The sequence below is a fragment of the Anser brachyrhynchus genome (assembly GCF_964034855.1).
Source record: "Anser brachyrhynchus genome assembly, chromosome: 5".
In the NCBI taxonomy this organism is placed as follows: domain Eukaryota; kingdom Metazoa; phylum Chordata; class Aves; order Anseriformes; family Anatidae; genus Anser; species Anser brachyrhynchus.
The window spans coordinates 49,440,183-49,462,080 of NC_137699.1; the positions used below are offsets into that span (position 1 = coordinate 49,440,183).

Sequence of the window (21,898 nt, forward strand, 5' to 3'; positions counted from 1 at the left end):
CTAACAGCCAAACATGTAGGTGTTCAGACCCAATTAGAGTTAATCATGTCTCTGCTCAAAAGAATGCAGTAATGCATTTTTTCCACATCTGATGTCTGTCAGTCGGCCCTATAAACTGATTCTCATTGATGTAATCTTCAGCTCAACGCTACATCATCGGAAGGCCCAGTCAGTCCCTGTAAGCGTTACCTCAAAGCCTACCTGATAGCCAGTACAGCCCATCAACACAAGTACAGCCAACCTCTTTGAAAAGTTTTGTCAGAATCAAGAGGGAAATATCTTTTATCTCCACATACACCAAAGCTACTCACTAAAAAAGCAAGAAGTATTTATTACTAAATGCAGTTTGTTTGTTTGTTTGTTTTCCCCCAGACAGGGAGTTCTCTAAAGACCCTTTTTTCCAACAGTCACATTTTATACGAATCTTTAACTGACATACTAAAATGTAAACAATAAATTTGCTGCCAAAATGAAATAGCAGTTTGGGCTGAAATGCAGCATTAGAAATACATGGAGTTGACTGTTATAAGCACAAACAAATGCTGTAAGTTATGTGTGGTGGAAGTGCTAGAAGAATTTTGTTCCTGGCCTAGGAACTGGAGTAGTTGTCTTGTCCAAGGCTTTACATTTCCTTCGGTATAAACTGGCTTTTGATTTATGGAGATTTTTTTTTATGGCTACTCTGAAAACTTTGCAGCCTTCCAATAATGTTCTAAACATTGAGTTCCTGCTTAGGTTTTTCTTATGGGTAATTCAAATAAGATCACAGAGCACGTCTTACTCCTCATTCCATAACCATCCCTGCTGATCTCTAGAGTCATTGTAATGACAGCAGATGACAAAGCAGGTACTGGAAGACAGTCTTTATATAAATGCTTTCTGTAAATACAGCCGTGATGGAATGTTTTATCAAAGCAGTGCATTATTTTTTGCCAATTTGAAAACAGAAGAGTGTATGGAAAAACTATAATTATGTAAAAGTCTGGGGATGAGTTGGAAAAATAACAATCCTGTCTGCCGAAAGACTCATGCAAGAAGGGACAGTTTTGAATGTCCATTCCTAAGGCTCTCAGGAGGGTACGAAATAAGGGCATTCAATCAATGAAATGCTAAGCTAGGAAGATGACATCATTCAAATATGTGCTTCCTCAGAGTCCTGCTTCAAGAGAAGGATGCCCGCACTCGTTTTCATTGATGCTGCAACTTCTGTTAACTAGAAATTGCTTGCAGTCCAGACTGAAAGCCAGCTCATACAGCTTTGAGCAATTTCAGAGAGCTGTAGTATCTGAATTAGATCTTCTGCAGCTTTCATACTCCTTTCAGCAGATCTGCTGAGTCTAATTCTACTTTCCATTAAACCAGTTTTGCGTGAGTTTAGCTTGAAGCAGTTCTACAGGTGTGAAATAAAGTTTCTGCAGTAGGAAACCAAGTGTATAAGTCTGCAGCCAGTTTGCTGTAAATAAGGTTTTGTGATTAAAGTGTGAAGGCACAGCTTTTGGTGAAGTGACCCCTATGAGAGATTCCAATGCATAAGAAGATCAAAATGACAGTGTTCTCCCTATGGTTCACATGTATACATATATATCTGCATGAATGCCAGCAGTTCATTATTTGTTAGGTAACTGCTTCCTGTTTTGGTGTTAAATATTAAGAACGTTTTGGGAAAATGAATTCTTGAATGACTGGAATATTTACATGATGTGGTAATACCATAAAAACAACAATGTTGTGAATCTGTTTTATAAGTAGCTACATCCTGTAATTCAAGTTTATTTTGTTGGCCTCAATAGGGCAGTTTTACCATAGCAAGTTTCACGAAGGCTTTCTGAAAATGTCAAAAGTTTTGGAAATACTCTCTATGTGTAAAATAACAAGGACAATGGCACTAGGTTTCACTGTTACTAGCTTTTACGTCTCAGTGCATTCTTAATTGCAAGATAACCAAAAAGCCAGGGTCAGCTGTGGTATGTACACCAGCACTAGGCTTGGTCCAAATCCTGCAAAAAGTGACAGTGGTTTTAAGTAAATTAATATCTCATTTTGCTAGTGTATTACTTTAAATACATGCTTTGGGTTTTGCAGGACTGTTATCTCAAGAACACTACATTTTGAGAATAAGGACTTTTTCAAGGCTTCTTCTTGTGGGTGTTTCCTGTGGACACTGCTGTACTGGCTCCTCCTGTGTAAGCATTACTGGGATAATTACATTAGATAGAAGTTTAGCTTTTTGTAACTATGGTATACTAAGAGTACAAACACACACACAGAGAAAATGGCTCTAAAAACTCAGTCCAGACCTCTGATTACATTAAATGGCCTTTTATTGCCTTATGCCAGCACAAATCTCTTCTCCAAGGCCAGTGGAAAGTATGGAAAACTGAGATTCTTTTGACACACTAAAATATAGAGATTTTAAACAAAATTTGCTTCTAGCTCTTTGCATTGCCTTGTAATAATCCACCCCACGCCTACATAAAGTGGACAACACTGGGGTGTTATTGCTTATTCTAAATAGCATATGCAGATACTCAAATCAGTTCAGCAAAGCAGCCACTTCAGTTCTCTGGTATATCCATCAAGCAGCAAAGTGCTTTAGATCTGTGTCCAAGCCCTGAATGCTGCACACAGTCATTAAGTTTGGGCTGTAACTGGGAGAAGTAAATGGGTAACACAACAGTCAATGTAGAGCAGAATCCCCCTCCCTCATCGCCTCCCTACCACATACGCCCGTGCAACCCCAGCCTGGGCTTAGCTCAGTGCATCCGCACCCATGAGCTGTTCTCCACCTCCAGTTCCCCTTTACCATGTGATCACTGATTGCTGTGAGGGAGTACAGAGGCTTCCAGGAGAAGAGGAATTACCAGAGATTAAGGTGCAGGGGACTTGGGAGACTTCATATCCCAGGGGAACTACAAGACGCTGACTCCCCAAAGCGGGTACAGCTACGCAGACCCCCATTCGGATGTGGATCAGCTCTGTCCTCACCAGCCACCCCGCGCCTGCCAGGTGAGTTGCACAGCAGCTGCTTGCAGTAGTTAGAAAAGCAGCCACAAGGCAGTCCTGCACTGGAATTGGTATTTGGGAGGAGAAATTTGGAAAACAGCTGGAGAAGCTCCAGGGCTAAATGGGCAGGGAAACCCCGTTCTCCTTCCAGCTGAGGTGTTGTGACAAGACAGTCCCGCTCCAGAGAGCTGGCAGGCAAACAGCCCATGCCTGGGGGGAAAAAATAAAGAGCAAATACAAAAAGAGCTGTTGTGTCCTGTCTCTCACTCAGAGAGCTGTACCTAACATCAACATCCACTTCATCATCTCATGGGCACATCAAGTGAGGGGAATGGGCTAGGGGACAGAGGAGCTGGAAGATTTTCCCATGCTGTTTGTTGAGGGATGTTTTTTCAGAGAGGCTGAGCTAAAAGGATGAACAGGACATTGCTGAAAGGAAAATAAGAAGTCAAAATAAAACTGCTTGGAAGCTGCAGAAATGGCACCCATTTCAGAGCTACATTTTTTATTGCCTCAGGCAAAAGGGTTGGTTGAATCTAGGGATTTATGGGCCTGTTTCTTGGTATGAAATAGTTATCTCTGCTGGTCTGGACTGTAACTGTGTGGAAAGGACATGTCTGTTTGGGAATAAATCTTTTTGTATGTGTCCTAACAATTGATCTTATATGAAAGGGAATCCTTCAGACTGGGAATATGAAAATCCCCTGTGTAACATGGATGCTGTCATATGGCATTCACATCTACATTTTTGTTCCATGAGGGAGTCTCTCTGCCAGCGTGCTGTTGGCAGTTGTGAAGATGAAAGACATTAGTTTCTGTGTAGCCAAAGCTTTAACTCTGTGCTTGACAAAGATGCTCAGTGAAATTATTTCAGCTATTCAAAGGCACACAAACAGATGCAGATACGCAAATCTTATAAATCAGGTTTTTACCTAAACACTGGCCTTCTAGCAGCCAGTAGCCTTCAGTGCAGGAACAGGTATATCCTCCTTCAGTGTTTATGCAGATCTGGGTGGGGTTACATTGGTGAGAATCTGAAGCACACTCATCAATATCTGCAACAGAGAAATAAAGCGATAACGTGTTAGAAATTAGAACAAGAGGCTGTTCAAACTGTACAGGGACTCACAGTCGTAACGGGTACACTGGGTCTATGTGAGGAGCCAAAGTGTGGCAGAGCAGAGACAATTACTATAACCTGAAGTAAAATTCATGAAAATAAATGTCTGGGAGCTGTGGGAACTGAGTGTGCTCATCAAATCTCTCCCTTCTGCAGATGACCCAGTGTGTCACAGAGTGCCTCGGGAAAGGGATGCTTTTCATTACTTCCACATTTTCTTTGTCACTGACCTGGGATTTCCATGCTACAGGACAGTGTTCAGCCCTATGGAATGGCTGCTGAAAGGACTATGCAATCCAGCTGCAGAGTAAGAGACGAGCAGGGGGCTCAAGAGATGCACAAACACTGTCATGAGATTCAGACATACACAAAATATTACTTCCTACCCCCACCAACACAGACTATCTCACTGCAATTTTTCTGACATAAGGTTAAGTCAATATCAACCTTTACCTGCCAAAGAAAAAAAAAAAAAAAGGTATACTTCCCTGGAATCAATTTCCTGAAAATAAAACTCTTTTTATTTTTTTTTTAACCAACCTTATTGTTTTTAATGTCTTTGTTTTTTTATTACAACCCCTTAGGGTGCTTTTGTTGTGGGCTTTCTTTCTTTCTTTCTTTTTTTTTTTTTTTTTTGCAAAGGAGGTGAATAACATTCCTACATTTATATAAGCCAGGACACTGGAACCTAACTGATTAAAAATGCCTTCCAGAGTCATAAGTTCAATTTGAATCCCTCCTTGCTCAGTCTCTTCCCTGATGTTTCTGGCATTGGGCTTGCCTCTAGATGTCAGAAATGGAAATATCAGAAGATAAATTGTGTCGTTTTTTTCAGCCAACTCAGATTTCTATGTTTTATTTATTGATACCTAAACTATTTTTTATTTCAGCATACTGTGCACTGGCCTTTGCTGAAGTACTATGTCATCTGAGTAATTCTACTCCCTTGATCCCTCCCTGACTCTTATTAACCCAGACTTTGTAGGGTCATGATTAAAAGTATCTCACAAATGCACTGGGCTGGAGCTGGTGGCAGGGGGCAGGAATTATGTCTCAGTGAGCTGGAAAATCCTAGCAGTCATGAATTAACAGATCCAGTCTAGCAGAGCAGCATATCTAACATGTTCTGATACATAAATAAATACATACATATTATATATATGGGGAGAGTCTAGAGTTCTTATCTTGCCAACATCTGTATCAGTAATTTATGGCAAGTCAAACCTGGTAAGAAAACAAGAGTGGCACAATTAGAGGTAATTAACTCTGTCAGAAATAGGTTGGGGGAAGTAGGAAAGTGGTAAGATAAGAAGTCTAGACTATAAAGATACATTGACACATTGTTCAGGTCATCTATTGCTTCTGAGATTGGGCTAAAAATTCTGGACCCCCCCTTCGTACAGCATATCACACATAATTGGTACTATTTGAACACATTATCTAACCATAAATTTCATAAGAATGACGTTAATGTTTTCTAAATGAAAAAAATTTCCAATTTGTCATGTTTGCTTATTGTTTGAAGAGCAAAACCTTGGGATCTAGCCAACTCTTCTGTTTCTTGAGTACCCTGAACTTAAAAAAAAAAAAGATTTTCATTTTTCATGCCCACTGCTTCCCATATTATTAATAGGTGAAGCCCAATGGAGACAAAATGAGGGTCACAGTCTTACCACCAGGTATGGCAGCAATGCTGTTTGAAGACCACAAGTCCTCCACTTGGCTGCGGTGCAGAGAAAGCAAGGGGTGGCTGTGGGATCAATTTTGTTCCTAAGACATCTTTGTAGCAGTTGCATGAGCAACACTCATTCAGTAAAAGTAAGGAATCACTCCTCTTTTCTTTACTATCTACCAAGGCATTTTCTCCCTCCTTGGAAATATTCAAAAGCCATCTGGACACGTTCCTGGGCAAGTGGCTATAGGTGGCTATGCTTGAGCAAGGGGGTCAGACCAGGTGACCTCCTGAGGTCTCTTCCAGCCTCAACCATCCCGTGACTCTGTGATTTGATTCTTTGCTTACTCCCAGTCTTCACCTTTCACAGTGGTAGAGAAGACATTTCCATTTGAACACAAACTTGTGGATTTTCTGCTCCCCAAGAAAACCTAATCAGCTTGACCTCCTCTACGCAGAACACCTTGACTCCCCTCATTTTACACTGAATAATACCTCACTGTTGTAATTAATGAAGTTTTATGCAACAGGTATAAACAGCATTGCTGGTAGCATCAGATATGTTTTTACCTGGGCCTGAGTGCATATGCCTAATTCTATATTATGTCTCCATCTTTCTCTAAGATTGCTCTTTACCGTGATGCACAATTAAACTCTGACAGGCCCAGGCAATGCAATCAGGTCAATAATTTTTGGCAAGCAGCCCTCTCAGTTCAAACACAGAGTATAATCCCAGCCTGTCTGCCAGGAGTTATTTACATTACATGGGCTCATTAAGTGAAAACCAATGTCTGCACACGGAGAAAAATGTTGGTGCAATGATTTGCTAACCATTAGGTATCCTCTTGAAGAATATCAGAGCCAGGAGACAGAGGGTGCCCATTTACACAGTGTGACATACAGTGGCAACTGCTGTGGTTAATAAAGTCAAAATTAGACATTTGATGGGAGGAAAAATAAGTTATATCAAGTGGGTAGAAAACCAGCCATAAAACTTAAGAGAGACTGCCTACATTTGATTCACTAGACTTAAGTGCCAGCGTAGAAACTATATCAAAACATTCCCAGGGCATTTTTTGTAGAGTGGAAAGTTGCAAATGGAAACAACCTGACAGCTAGTTAATAATGTGCAAATCATTCCTTACTTTGGTTGCACAGCTTATTATTTCTGTCCCATTCAAACACAGATCCTAGATGTGTTCATGCTCTGGAAATATCACTTCAAAGCCCATTCCGACCATCTCTGCCCTCGTCATGGGTGATATATATAACAGTAGAGTGTATATATATATACATATATATACTCTGATATATATACTCTCATATATATACTCTGATATATATATACACACATATATGTATATATATATACTCTGATATATATATAAAAGTAGAGTAAAACTGTGATTCTAAATGCTCATGACACTAAGCTGTCAGTAGGTTCAAAGCAGATAAGACAAATTCATAGAATAAAAAATTATAAGGACTACGTAATACAATTGGCTATTGCATTCAGTTGTATATGGGCACCTGTGGTCAAGAAGTCCCTGAAATACAGTTCTCTGGAGCCTGGAATAATGCCTCTCACCCAGCATAATTTGTGTTGCAGACTTCAACACAGAAAGAAATCCCACAATGACTTTTCTGAGCCCCAGAGTTAGGTATAATCCTCTGGAGAGAAGAAGAGTTACTAAAGTGAAGTAAGCAAGCGAGAAACCCTAGAAACCTCACTGTCCCCCATTCAAAATGTTCAGAGATGGTGATATTCGATGATTTCAGCATCAGTACTGTGAAAGCATCAGTTGGTGCCAGCCATCACAGGTATAGAAGGATGGTTTTCATAATACTGAACCTGCTTTTAGTGCCTTTCATCTCCAAGATCCTTAGAAAACATTACCTGCATCCTAAGAGCCAGTTCACAGTTAGTCCTTTTTTATTGGAAGCCTTTCGATCCTAGAACAAATTAAACTGTACTACAAAACCCTGCAATGTCCCACTTAATAATACTTATCAGTGCCCCTGGATTCTAACTGGGAAATTCAAGGCTAAGAAATTAAGGGCCTAGCCTGTGACTGCTCAACAAGACAGAAACCAGAACAGGCCGCAGGTGTATCTCACTTCTAGGCCTTTGTGTAGCCCAGTACAACCCGCCCTTATTGTAAGAATTTCTCAGAAATTTCATGCAGCCTCTACATTGGCTGGTGAGAGCCAAAGTAGAAGATTAATTATCATTCTGGAAGCGTTATGTTCTACCAGGAGACCGCAGGGGCACTACAGGCCCTTTCAGCTAAACTTATTTCTCCCGTGTTTCTCCCAGCCTTACTGCCCTGCCCTAACAAGGCATTGATTAACAATTCAGTAGCTTCCAAGTAGCAAATTGAACAAGTTATCTAGCTACTACACCTTTTTTTTTTTACCCTTACAGACAAGACTGGGACTGTTGCTGGAAATTACTTATGAAAACAGGGCGCTAAGGGTAGTCACAATACCAAATCGGTTTGAATAAATCCAAATTTGCCCAAGTGAACAGTGACCCTGGGTGTCTTCTTAAAGGTCCCCAACTTTGAGAGAGCAGCTGTTCAGTGCTTGAAGCCACATTAGGGAACCAAGGCAGGGCAGGGTGGATCCCTGTGCAAAACTTCCCTTGCCTAGGAATGCTTGGCCAGCTCTAGTTGATTGTGCTGCTGTGTGCTATCAAATTAGCAGTCATCCATAATCTCTTATTCTCTCATATGACCTTCTAGTTGTTGATATTACTGTTCCCACAGCTAGTTACAAGGGCAAAAGTCCAGACGGAAAATAAAATTTGACCTGAAGTGGGAACAATACACGTTGTTACCTCCCAATTGACTACTGAGAACAGACCCAAGGCCCCTCCACACCACTGCTCTCTGCTCCTAAAGGATACCACCTAGAATGAACACCGAGCACTGTGGCTCAGAGTCACGAGATCTAAAGACCTTTGGTTTACTGATTGAATGGGAGAATAAGTAGGAGGGATCTCCGCATACATTTGTCAGAAAGCCCTTGCTGCGAGATCCTGAGCCCAAACAGTCCCTAATTAACCACATCCCTCTCTCTTAGCTCAGGGTGTCTGTCTGAATAATTTATGCCTGCGGTGGTTTGGTCTAGCAACCCTGGGGTGTGATGTTCTGTTTATTTGACATTTTGACAGAGGTGAGGTGGCTGGGGCACTGGGGTTTCCTTTGGGGATTGGAAGGGTGGAGAGAGTGGTTTCTTACATTTCTGGCTGACTGGCTGTCTTTTGTGGGATGTGATGTGCTGATGCTTTGTTTTTATTGGTACAGATTATATTTTTAATGGATGGCAAGATGCCTAGTGACTGGATAGATATCATTTGCAATGTCAAAATAAATAAATGAACTAATTGTGTTTAGCATGCAAATTTCTAGTTTTGCAGTTTATCATCTGTAAAAGCTAGCAGTAATCTTCACAGATTCTTTAGAATTTAGTGGCATCATAGAACAATGAATGAAATATTTAATTCACTGTCTGTAAATAAATAATTTAAAAACCACGCATACACAAAATCTAGGCATTGCATAGTCAGAAAGAAAGCCTAGATATCAAACTGCAGGACACTACCACATCTCACCATGGAGGCTAACACGCAGTGCTGTTTTATACCACCTCATGGCCACAAAGAATGCAGGACTGAGTCCACTCTCATTTATATCAGTACTAAAACAAGAAATCACAGCGTAAGAAATAAAACACCAACCCATTGAATTAAAACCAGACATATTCAATGGTGGTCATATGAAAGAGGCTAAAACCAGACCAGAAATTTCAAGAGAGAATCAAGTATGTGGAATCATAACATGAGTGGCTACAAGATACCGAGGATCTGGTTTTGGTCCGCTGCTTTCCACATTTGGAATAAAATGCAGAGGATCACAAATTGGTGGAGTTAAGAACTAAAAAGGGAACAGAACTCATACAAAAGATAATTTGCTGGGTATGGTGGGCATATTTGAAAGTTCATTTCAAGGCAGACAAATGCAAGGTCACATATCAACAGTAAAAATTGTTCGTCATGAAATTAACTCTAGGGTCATGAATGATAATCATTTGAAAATGAACTTTTCCTGACACAGCATTGCTAAAAGGGCAAACATAAACATGAGAACACTGAGTAGACACAGGAAATTGTTCTTACCACTGTATATTGCATTAGTAAAATAATTACAGAAATACATTTCTGGTGTCAGCACTTCAAATAGCAATATTGCAAAAAGATCGGGAAATCTCCAAAGAGTACTTCCAAGTCACGAAAGTTTGTCTCATAGCAAGATAACACTCCATTTATTAATCTATTTAAGAAAAGGTTCGTGGTATTTTGACAGTGATCTCTAAACATCTGCATGGAAACAAAATTTGTAGCTGGAGACAGTCACTAAATCTAGCAAAAGACAATGGAGTGAAAAGTTTGGATGTTTAGTAGAAAATTTCAAAATAAAAACAAGGTACAAACTTTAGCATTACTACTGATTTGGAAAACATAGCAGAGCACATGGTAGATGTTCTATTACTTCAGGGCTTTATACCTGAATGATGTTTCTTCTCTGAAATGTGCTGTAGCAATAATCATGCACTTGAAACACCAATTGCTGGGGAAGGTTGCATGGCCACAATTACTAAAAACAAGGATAGGAATTTGTGAAGTTCTTCCAAATTTTTTCTCCTTTGCAAAGATTTAAATGTACCCATATACAACTTTTCATTAAAAAATTATTTGTAATTTTACTAATACATTGAATTTTGCGTGAGAGATATTATACATCTGATGTTTGTAGCAACTGCAGAAAAAAATATTGATAGCATTCTTATGCTGGAAGTTGTCAGACTACAGATGTTGGGCATGTCGACCACGTTTCTTTCAGGACACGTAGAATGATTACATTGTTATGAAGCATGAAACACGACAAAGAGAAAGAATGCAAGCGATTACCAAGGGTAGTTGAATCAAAGAGGACTCAATTGCATTTTAGAGGAAGTGGACATTCAGGAACTAGGAGCTTTTTTGGCAAGATGAGTGGGTTCAAGAAGTGGAAATACAGCAGGAAAGAGAAGGTGCTTAGGACATACGGCTCTCTGGAAGATGAGGTTCAAAACTGCAAGCAAAGGCACCGTTTGCCTTTCTTGTGCTCAGAAAAACAGGACTTTACACATTAAAGAATACAGCAAAAAATAAAGTCCTAAAGATTTATTGCTAACTGAAATACTGCCCTAAAAATTAGCTAATCAGTTCAGTCGCCATATCAGAGCTCTTCAGGAAAAGACTTTCTTAACAAAAAGCTACTTTTAAAAGAAAAAAAAAGTTAAATATGTTGATGAATTTCATTTTGGCCTTTATGAGCAAGTGGTTACCTACTACCTGACAGAGAACACGCATGTGGAAAGCTTGCAGCTTACTGCAGAAGCTCTACCCCAAGACGATTTGCACCTGCCACTACAGCGACAAGGGAGACCGTTGCCTTGTCCATCCACCTGTGTTGAAAGGCGGTATTGGTGACTACACTTTACCTCTCCGCAAGTGAGGTCCATGCTCAGGGTGCTGAGACTGTTCCACTCCCTTTGTGACAGTTCCTTTCCCTGCTGCCTGGCAAGGTGCTAATGCCCCGCGCAGGGAGCTCTCAGAGGCGGACGTGGACTTCCCATCTCTGAGCTAGAACCACATTCTTGGAGACTTTGGTGATTAGAACAGAAACTTTGCTTGGACACTGTATTCAAGAGGCAAGCCAATGTGGACAGAAGATTTCCAAGACGATATGCTCTTGGCAATGTGCACTGCTTCACAGATGGACTGTTACATTTTGTTCTATTTGGAACATATTTAGCATGCATGACTTCCTTTCTTAAGTAATGAATTCTGATAATCATGCCACAGATTTCTGTGGGTCACAGTAGTAGCTGTGGCTGTGTTGCATTCTGGTGACCAACCGTTGACAAAAATGGACATGTTTTTGCCATCACGATTATTTGAGAGCCGCTAGCACCACAGGTTTCACTGCAGTAAGGCTGAAGATTAATCCAACAATTGTGATAGCACTGGTCTTGCAGAGCAAAAGGAGTTTGTGATGGAGCTTTTCTTCCCCCTTCTACTAGGAAGGGCTGTTCTGGGGGCCATGCTTCTTTATTTATTCAGTCTGTATTTCTGTCCTGCTGTTGTACCAGCACAACCCCAGGAGCTCACACCACCCTAGAGATACACATTTCTTGCAGAGAGGCTCAAGGCCCTGAGCTCATTCCAGAATCTCTGTCTGCTCAAACACCTGAGCTCATTCAGTCGTTTATAACCCCTCAGGGCTCCATTTTAAAATAATACAAAGATTGGATGTCTAATTTTTGTAGGAGTAATTACAGGCCAGGACTAAACATCTGAGCTTGGTAACATAGGTATCAGTTCCAAAAGTCCCTGGAACAGAGCACATTCCCAAAAATTCTCCCCCACTCCTTATTTGGACACTGAGAAATAATTTCCTCAGTAGTAGATTTTTACTCAGTGAAATCACATGTTTTTTCAAGTTTCTTTTCTTTTTTTTTTATTGAGATAATTATATTTGATAAGAAAAGGGGAGAAATAACAATGCCACATTCCTAAAGTGCATTCTGAAGCCAAACTCAAACTGCTGCTGCGTGGGGTCAGTGTTTTTTTCCAAGGACGACTGACCCTGTGGAGCTTGGACACAATCCCAAATCAACTCCCCAAACACCTGTTTAATTGGATAGTTCAGTGTCTGAGGACTGGCCATTGATTGCTGAATTAATTTTCTACGTGTATCCCACATGCATTATGTTATTGGTCGACTGGTAAACAAGGATTAAATTATTATTATTATTCTTTTCAAATAGATGGTCAGCCTGGAAGGGGATACTAATGTGAGCCATGAATCTGTACTGCTGCTCATTCTGCCTGGTCTGAAAATTGCTCAACATGTGTCACAGGTTCTAGATCTCCTGCCAGCTATCAGAGCATTTCCGTAGCTAACACACTTTCAGCATTACTCAAAGATGATAAACAGCAGCTTAACTGTGAAAGCACTTTGCTCTCTGAGCACAGTTCTAGTTCTGCTTTTGTGATTGAGATTTATGGGACAGCAATGTGTATAAGTGTACAGCAAGGGGACAGAAGAGTGGCAGCCTCTTCCTCTTCTGCTCACAACAGTGCTGTGCATGGTTCATCGGCTCAGCATCAGCTTGCACAATCCCAGCTCCTCACCTCCAGCAATTCCCAGGACTCCCTGTTGGTATAAGATCATGTCTGGTTGCATGGACTGTTCCCAGTGTTCCCTGAGTGCCTCCACACAAATACACGGTCTGCGTGTTAATTTTGGCATCAGAAATGAGACAAACTAGTACTTGCAATTAAAAGCTTTGCTTAAACGTGGGAAGTCCGTGCATTTATTCTCTGTATTTACAATTTTTTGATTGAATCATAGAATCGTTTAGGTTGGAAAAGACCCCTAAGATCACCAAGTCCAACCGTATTGACCATTAGTTGCACAGAACATGTTATGTGGGAATCCCAGTTATTTCCCTCTGCACTAAAGCTATTCCAAGTAGCTGCGGTGCAGCAGAACAAGAGCACCTGAGTATCCTGAGGAGCAGGGTAAAGAATTGCCAGCATTCCAATGCTTACACCGAACCCGCTGCATTAGGAGGTACCAAGCAGCTGCTACTCACATCACTGGTTTCGTCTTCACTGGGAGCAAATATTTTTCAGCTGAATAAATGGAACGTTACTGGTGTATTATCCATTTCTCAAAGTGACCTGTTTCATACGATCATACGCTATGCTGAGATGTGCTGGTATAGTGGTGAGAGGAGCCAATGAGCATGCACTGAGAACACTCCCAGCTGCTGGGAGGTTATGTAAGCGACACTTTCTTTTGCAATGGAAAAGAAAAAGGCGTGCAGTCAGAGCAAGCAAATGCACAGGCAACTGGGACTTTAAAACATACTTCTGGCAAAAAGTCCTTACAGTACTCCTTGTGCTGCGTTGTTTCAAATAGTCTCATACAGAAACCTCTAGAGAAGGCTAACAAAATTTCACGGCAGTTGAACCATTAACACTGAAAAGGGGAATTTTTCTATGGCCGAATTGTATCTTTTCTCTGCAATTCTATGAGATAATTTTTAAGATCCTGTAAGAAGGATTATACTAAAACTATAGGAGTTTCAAACAGTATTTATAAAGCCTTTAAACATCTCTGAAATCCTATTGGCTTCTCCTCCAATGAATTATTTCAAAGACTTTCCTGTAAGGGAACAAAACATGAGAGAACTAAAAGAAGAGAACTGCTATTCCTGCTTTCGCTCCCCAGGGAGCTTTGAGAAATCACTAGCACAAACAGTCCAGCCAGCTGGTTTAGCCAATTGGTGGTCAGTTTACATTTCCTCTAATAAGTGAACTTCTTGACCGTACATTTTAACTGAGTCATTAAGAGCTCCTTTTCCAAGTGTTTTGGCAGACTGAATAGGTCTGAGACTGCGAGTAGACCACAATAACCAGTAAAGAGGAGAACAGCCTTATTTTTAATACAGCAAAAGAAATTGATCCAAATGGATTCAGAAATTAAAGCCACAATGAAAATAGAGGGATGCAAATATCCACCTGCAAGGTATAATGACAACTTTTATTGGAAAGGTTGTTTCTTCCATTAAAATGCAGCCTCTTCTGACAAATCACATGTCAAAAGCTTTAACTACTGCTCAAACACATTGTGCAGACAACTGTGGAACTATTGTAGACCTGAAAATGCAAGGGATCTCCTTTATGGGGAACAGGAATAGAGGTATGAGATTCATCACTTGCTGATGCATCTCTAAACTTCAGCAATCATCACCAGCATCTCCTTCAGGAACGGACCGGATTCAAAGCTCTTTGGCTTGGGGATACAAGGAGGTTCCTGCTGGAGGTGGCATGGTGTCATTCCACTTAAACTATGTGAGTCAAAAGCACACACAATGAAGACTGCAGTGTTTTGTCTTCCCCCAGCAATCAAAGACCTCGTCCCCCGTTTCCTGAACCTAGCTGATAAAACCAGGAAAAATTACCCAGCCACACACCTGGTGCTTACAGCACGTGCCTCTGGAGCAGTTTTGTCTTTACTTTAGAGGCTCTGTAGAGCTGACCAGCTACACCTGACTCAAATCACATCACTTGTCTGCCCAAACTCAGCCCCGAGCTCTGCAGGCGGGGTTAGAAGCTGTGTTCTCCTTGGGAGGGAGAGCTTCCCATCCCGGCCCATAGCAGCGGCCCTTGCCAGCTGCTCTCAGAGCCGGGGCGATTGACTGCAAAGGGAGTGTTATGCTTGGCACTGAGGGAGCGGAGGAGCTTATCAGAGGAGAAGACTGTTTTTCATATTTCATCTGAGTTTCAAATCTGTCCATGTGTCAGCACGCTTTATAACAATCTCAAAAGTGCCGCAAAGCCAAGGTAATTCTTGTATAAATGTTAGGGTCTTTGGGGCTCTTTCGTACACAAAGAATGGGTAGTGGACAAAAGCCAGCGGAGAAGAAAAATCCTTGAGAATTATCCTTTGCAAGTACTGGCTTCCAGGCTCAGACAGCTGTGTTCTCATTACTGTTAATAGCAAAGAGCTATGCATGTTGGGCAATATTCCCCTTTGAGTGTATACATAGCAAGCCATCTATTTATTTATTTCTGCGGCGATGATCATTGGAAAATGCCTATAATCCCTGCTCAAATAACTGGTTTTAACTCAGATTTGGCATCGACTGTTTTATAATGATTGAGCCACATTTGCTTGGAATTCTTCCTTGCAATGTTCCAAAAATTGCTGCCGGCCAACTGGGTTGCAGACCTTCCTGGATAAGGGAAAACTGTGTGGATATGGGAGGTTTGGTTCGTTCCAACCAGTGTGTGATGTGGATGTCTACTGGCAGTTCTCCTGCCCTCCTTACACTCAGTTCATGGCTCACTGGAAAAAGAGGTGTTTCATCTCAAAGGGCTTTTTCCCTTCCTCTTTCTCTCTCTGTTTTAAAACCCATTCAGTTACCTTTAAAACATAAATAAAGACAAGCTTTCAACATTTGTAAAATCCTGAGATAAGAGCTCAAAGCAGATCTGCTCAGCTTTTAGAGGCAGAGAAAGTTGTGTTTTGTTTAATCCCAAGAACTTCAAATTGTGAGCAGGAACATGACAGGTTCTGGGTGGTTGTGAAACTCCCAGACAGGCCAAGATGTAAGGCTGAAACTGCAGCAAATGAAACATCTAATAAAAGTTACTTTACACTTGCAGGAATCCTGGCCCTGACCTGTCAATCACTAAATAAATCAAGATAAGGGCAGATCTTGCCCAGAGAAGCTGTGGATGCCCCATCCCTGGAGGTGCTCAAGGCCAGGCTGGATGGGGCTTTGGACAGCCTGGTCTGGTGGGAGGTGTCCCTGCCCATGACGGGGTGGAACCGGGTGGGCTTTAAGAGACCCCTTTCAACTCAAACCATTCTTTGATTCTGTATGACTCTTCCTCTACTGATTCTGCCACAAACCAGTTTGTGTTGATCTGGATGGCCTTGACTGGATTTGCACTCAGTGAAACCAAGGATTCACTCCACTGAGAAGCTGATATTCCTTTGCTTATCACTACTTGTATTTCACTATGCCAGCTTCCACCCAAAGATCTCTCAGGACTTTAAAATCAATGATAAAGCTCAAAGCCTGTGCTAAATCAATGCTACAGCTCAAAGTCTATCAGAGTCTAAGGCACAGGTAAATTAAAGGCTAACTCCAATACCAGACACAGTGGCCTGCACTTCAGGCACTGCATTCACAGAACCATTGCACAAGGCATGTCAGAGGTGACCTAAGGAAGTTGTCCGGTCCCAGGCTCCTCTTAAAGCAGGAGCAACTCAGTCAGGTTGCTTGGGGCCTTCTCCAACTGAGTTTTCAATTTCTCCAAGGGTACAACCTTTAGCCACAAGCTTTATGAGCCTCTGTTCCAGCGTTTGACCACCTTCACAGTGAAAATGTTTCCCCTTATGTCTAAAAAGGATTTCCTGTGTTACAGCTTTTGCCTGTTCCTGTCCATGTGCACCCCTGCCATGGATCAGTCTTCATCTTCTCCCCAGACTCACATGAGATGGTTGAAGGCAACAAGCAGTAAGATCCTCTCGCCAGCTAAGAGAAAATACTAAGCAAACAGACATGACTCCTCAGTACCCTGAGCTATCTCACGGCTTCAGACAAGCATCTTCGTTTAACTGAGGACAGCACCACATTCTTTTACCACAATAAAATCTCTGTAAAAATCCAAAAATTCTACTGCAGACTGAGATCAAAGTTCATTTTCTGCAGGCCTTTGTTTCCAGTAAATTCAAGAGAACAACTTCTGATTTAATCTGTCCTAACATAAACATGTGTCTTAACGTAAACATTAACTTTGACGTTAGAAAGCTTGTACACAGCTCAGTTGTAAACCTTGTTATCAGCATGGTTCACTTTGGCAATATTTTGTGCATCTCTGCTTAAATTACAGAAACTGTTAAGGTGGAAAACCCATTTCAATGGGTGCTGTACAGCTACAGCTAGAATAGGTACTGCCCTACTCACACATACAGATCTGAGTGATTTATCCCCCCAAAGCCTCAAGGTAAGTCTCTTTGCACCAGAATTCAGAAATTTCCAGTGAGCACTGAGGGCTGGCCACTGTGGCTGGCTGTATTACCAAGCGGCTGGTCGTATTGCCAACATCACGGGAAGTCCCCACAGCTCTCACAGGCCCTACAAGAGCTCAGAAAGATGTTTGCTCACACTGAGCTTTCTCAAGCCAAAATGGTTCAATTCCAAGTGACCTGGCCTGAAAAAAAAAAAACACATGTTCTGTTCATATAATTAAAAAAAAAAGTAAATAAACAAAAAAGGTGATGTTCCCAACCAGATGGAACATGTCTGTGGCTATTCCTGGAGCAAACTCCTCCTCTTACTCTTCAGAAGGCACATCCCAGTGAGTTTTCCGTCATGAGGACCTGCTCTAGTGAAAAGCTAAATCCTGTTTTTTCACCCTTACTGTACTACCTGCCTTCATTAGCCCCTTAGTAGCACAAGACCTCTGGTCATACCTAGTCATACAGGAGAGCAGACATTTTAAAAGGCACAATCTCCAGCACAGACCACGCTTAGCAAATCCTTAGCATGACTTGAGTTTTACCATTTGTGGTTTTCTTATCTCCAACCAAATACCGCAGACAGGGTTAATTCAGCATTCCAGGGCCCTCTCAGGTCAGAGGGAACGAACTACCGATGGATCGTGCATTTCTGCAGTGGTTTTAACATCTCAAGCTTCTAGCAGGGAGCTTGAGACTTCAGTGGAGCAGTGCGTGGTGGTATTTTGTATCTTGTGATGATATAATTCCCTCATCAGCTTCAGAATGCACATGACTGGCTGGATCATTAATGGATGCAAAGCCCATTGTCAGCTGCTAATTACATTCACTGGTGGTGTATGACACTTCGGTGCCATAGCTCTTTGGGCTCAAATCTACACACAGGTTTTGAAAATTGCCCAGGGAATATGGTGATAAAATTTTCACTTTTCCAGTTAAAATTTCAGGTTGGCAGAAAAGGACCTCGGGGTTCTGGCAGGCACCAGCTCAAATAGGAGCCAGCAAAGTGCCCTTGCTGCAAAGACTAACAGCACTCGGGGCTGCATTAGGCAAAGAATTGGCAGCGAGTGGAGGGAGGTGAGCCTTCCCCTCAGTTCAGCGCTGGTGAAGCCACAGCTGGAGTGCTGCGACCAATTCTGGGCTCCCCAGGACATGGACATACTGGAGAGAGTCCAGCGAAGGGCCACAAAGGTGGTGAAGGGACTGGAGCATCTCTCCTATAAGGAAAGGCTGAGAGAGCTGGGACTGTTCAGCCCGGAGAAGGCTTCTGGGGTGACCTCGCCAGTGTATACAAGCACAAAGCGTAACCCTGTACAAGCCTATTATTGTTCTCTTACTCCACTTCTCATCTACAACTAGTTAAACCTCTTGAAAACGCTCAAGAGCCAAACTGTAACGTTGCGGGCAAAACAAAACAAGAAAAGCAAACCCACGCTTATTTCACTAAGAATTTTGCCCCAAAATGCCATTTACTAGCTAAATAACATAGAACAGATTTGCAAAACCACACCTTCAAATAGGACTGCTTTAACAGGGGAGAACACCTCCTTCCTAAAGCTGGCACACTGCCGTCTGTTGGGAAGGCTGCATGAAACCCACCGATAGCTGTCAATATGGGCTGCTCCATCACAGAGTCGGCCCTGCTTTTGATTAAAATAATTCCAGTCTGCTTCTGGATTAAAGCTCAGATGCAATGCTTAGTGATTCACTGGCAACCAGTGGTGTATATATTGCTGAATTCTGCCTCTGAAACTAACGAGAGATCCAAGGCCGCCCCGGCCTATGCCTGGTTTGGGATTCCCCAAAGGGGCTGCAATAGCAGGAAACCAGCAGCGCCCCACAGCTCTGGGACCACACCTCCCCTCCCCGGCCCCGTTCCTGCTCCAGGAGTAAGGAGTGGCAGTCTGGCAATCCCACTTTGCGCTGCTCCAAGATTCCTCCTTCTGAAAGGAGACCTCAGGCTGCTCCTCCGAGCTATCTCAGCTTTGCATTCCTCCACCATGGTGATAGTAACTCATGTAACGGGTGGAGGTCCTTACCCATGCTAACAAACCTCACAGGGCTTGATAAAGCAGGCAGCTTTCTTCTGTACCTCCATGCACACTGAAAGCTGGAAATGCATCAAAGGACTAAAAAATACAGCAACTTAAAGATACCCGTTAACATGTGTCCCACCCTCACTGGTGCAAGAGAACTTTCTCTTTAACAATTTTTTCAGGCAGTATTTAAATGTTCCTGCTGATACATTTAGTACCATCCCACCCCGTAACATGCCTCGTGTGTTCCTGTATAAACTGACCCATCTCTGCATCCTAAGGGATTTTACTATGTTCAGTCTAAAAGCAATTTCCCCTAATTTCAGCAAATTACGCCATGCTCAGGGATAAGCATTCTTTTGTACTACCCACCACAAACAACTTTTGCTTCTCTGACACTTGCAGTTCCTATTGCTGCCATCCTACCCTCAGCTTTACACTATTACTTAACTGCTTTAATCACAGTCAGTCTCAGTAATGCTCCCCAATTTACTGCTGCTCTGTACTGATATTTCCATAAACTTATCTATATTTATCTGGTAGTATTTACGCTTTATGTCAATAGTTTGGATCCATTCTTAGAACCATATCAAAGGACTATTCCCTCTGTGTTTTGAGATGAGAAGCCTTATAACACTGGGAAACTGCCCAGTGCTACACCGCTCTCAATATTACTGCCTCCCACCAGACAGCCCAGCGTCTGATTATTTTTTCACCTACTGCTGGGTTTCCAGTCCCTTAATTTCCTGAGCACAACCGTAGCTTTTGTGGACTTCTGTGTATTACTGGGTGTTCAGTCTCCCCATTCTGTGTCACCTACGGGTGTGTTGGGGTTGTGCCACAAAAACAGCCTTTGATCCAACAAGCCATTTACTGGCTCACCAGCTAATGATTCACTTGCTCAGGCTGGCTTGAAAACAAGAACTTCACAAAACGAAACATTAAAAAATGAGAGCTCAAAATATTAGGGAAAAATAGCCTTATGATTATTTTTTGTGGGGAAAAAAAAGAACAAAAAAACAGTGTCAGCTCAGACAGCAGAGCATGGATTCACTTACATTCACTTGGACCTGGCAAGTTTATGACGAGCTCCTCTCCCCCTCCTCCTAGGCTCTCTGTTTAGCTGAAGTACTTCTTGCATTTTCAGTACCTGAATGCCTCGTGAACACGAGTGGATTTATTCTCCCTGTAGTGGCATGTTATCAATATAGAGATGGGCAATAGCACAGCTAAGGAAAATTTCCAGAAGGAATCATGCTTTTGTATACGTACACTGCCAGGTGCCCAGATGAAGACTCCATACACACCCTACGTTTCAGAAAGTGCTGAATGCTCCTGCCTGAAAATCTGGACCCACGTCAGATAAATGGTCAATGTTGAAAAAAATAGTGAGCAACAAGGTCGGAGGTTGTACCAGCAGCCTGCGGCAAAGGACTGTAGGCTAGAATAAAGGGCATTTACATATCAAACTTCCATCAAGGATGGAGGTCAGTGAGATCAAGGGGCCTACCCAAGCCTTGAGAACCCAGCTCTTCATTTCAGCTGTCCCGTGATCTGTACCTCCACCCATCAACTGGACCATCTTTCTCCTTACACTGCAGCACAGCCTTCTACCACAGGGCACCTGCAACAGTAAATTATGTCCGAGATGAACTAAAAACAGAGGGGGTTTTGCTGGTATCAAAACTGAAGAGGAACTCAACCCTTCTCATCGTCCCCAGAGGCCAGCACACCCCAGGCACGAGGCAGAACTCCGAAACTTCTCCCCTGAGCCAGGCTGGCGAGGTGTAACTCCCATTCACCTCCCGGTAGCTCTCCCCTTTGAGAAATTCTCTCATGTCACTGAAGTACTAAAACGGGAAGCCAGTCAACTGGCAGACGGAGGGGTCAGAACACGTTAAACTGCACACAACATCAGGCAGCTCTCACATTTCTGCGTGGCAGCTCTGCCATTCATCCAGTGTCCTGGGGACAAGACAAAAGAGCAATGCCAGCACGTTACCTCCGTCTATAGAGTCTGGCAAAGCATACCACCCATCTGGCTGATTTCTACAGGTGAGGGAGCCAATACATATTTGCTATATATTTTGGCTTTACGTCTTGATTGTGACATAAAACCACGGCCAGTTTCAGGCTGGAACCAAGTGAAAAGAAACAAAGCTGACCCAAGAAATATAAGGGAGAGGCCAAGAAAAATGGTGATTTGTAAGCCATTGAGAACGCTGCCATCTCTAGGCACTGTGGATGCTGCTAACGCGTGCAACGATTAACATGGGCCTGAGCAGAGTGCTGGTGTCATTAACAGGACCGAAAATAAATAAGCCTTCCAGTTAAAGAAAGACACTGTTGTGGAAGGACACAGCGAGCTCTACGTGCCATGCCGAAGGGAGGGAGAGAAGGAGGCATTCCTGCAAGC

At 42.3% G+C, this 21,898-nt stretch overlaps 1 protein-coding gene across 2 annotated transcripts in view; it reads right to left on the minus strand.

Moving 5' to 3' along the window:
- FBLN5 (fibulin 5) overlaps nt 1–21,898 on the minus strand; it is a 46,957-nt gene that overhangs the window by 10,142 nt on the left and 14,917 nt on the right. For both annotated transcript variants that reach the window (XM_080596310.1, XM_080596311.1), the window contains one exon: nt 3,936–4,058. In XM_080596310.1, the coding sequence (XP_080452436.1) occupies nt 3,936–4,058 (123 nt within the window). The remainder of the gene's footprint in view (nt 1–3,935; nt 4,059–21,898) is intronic.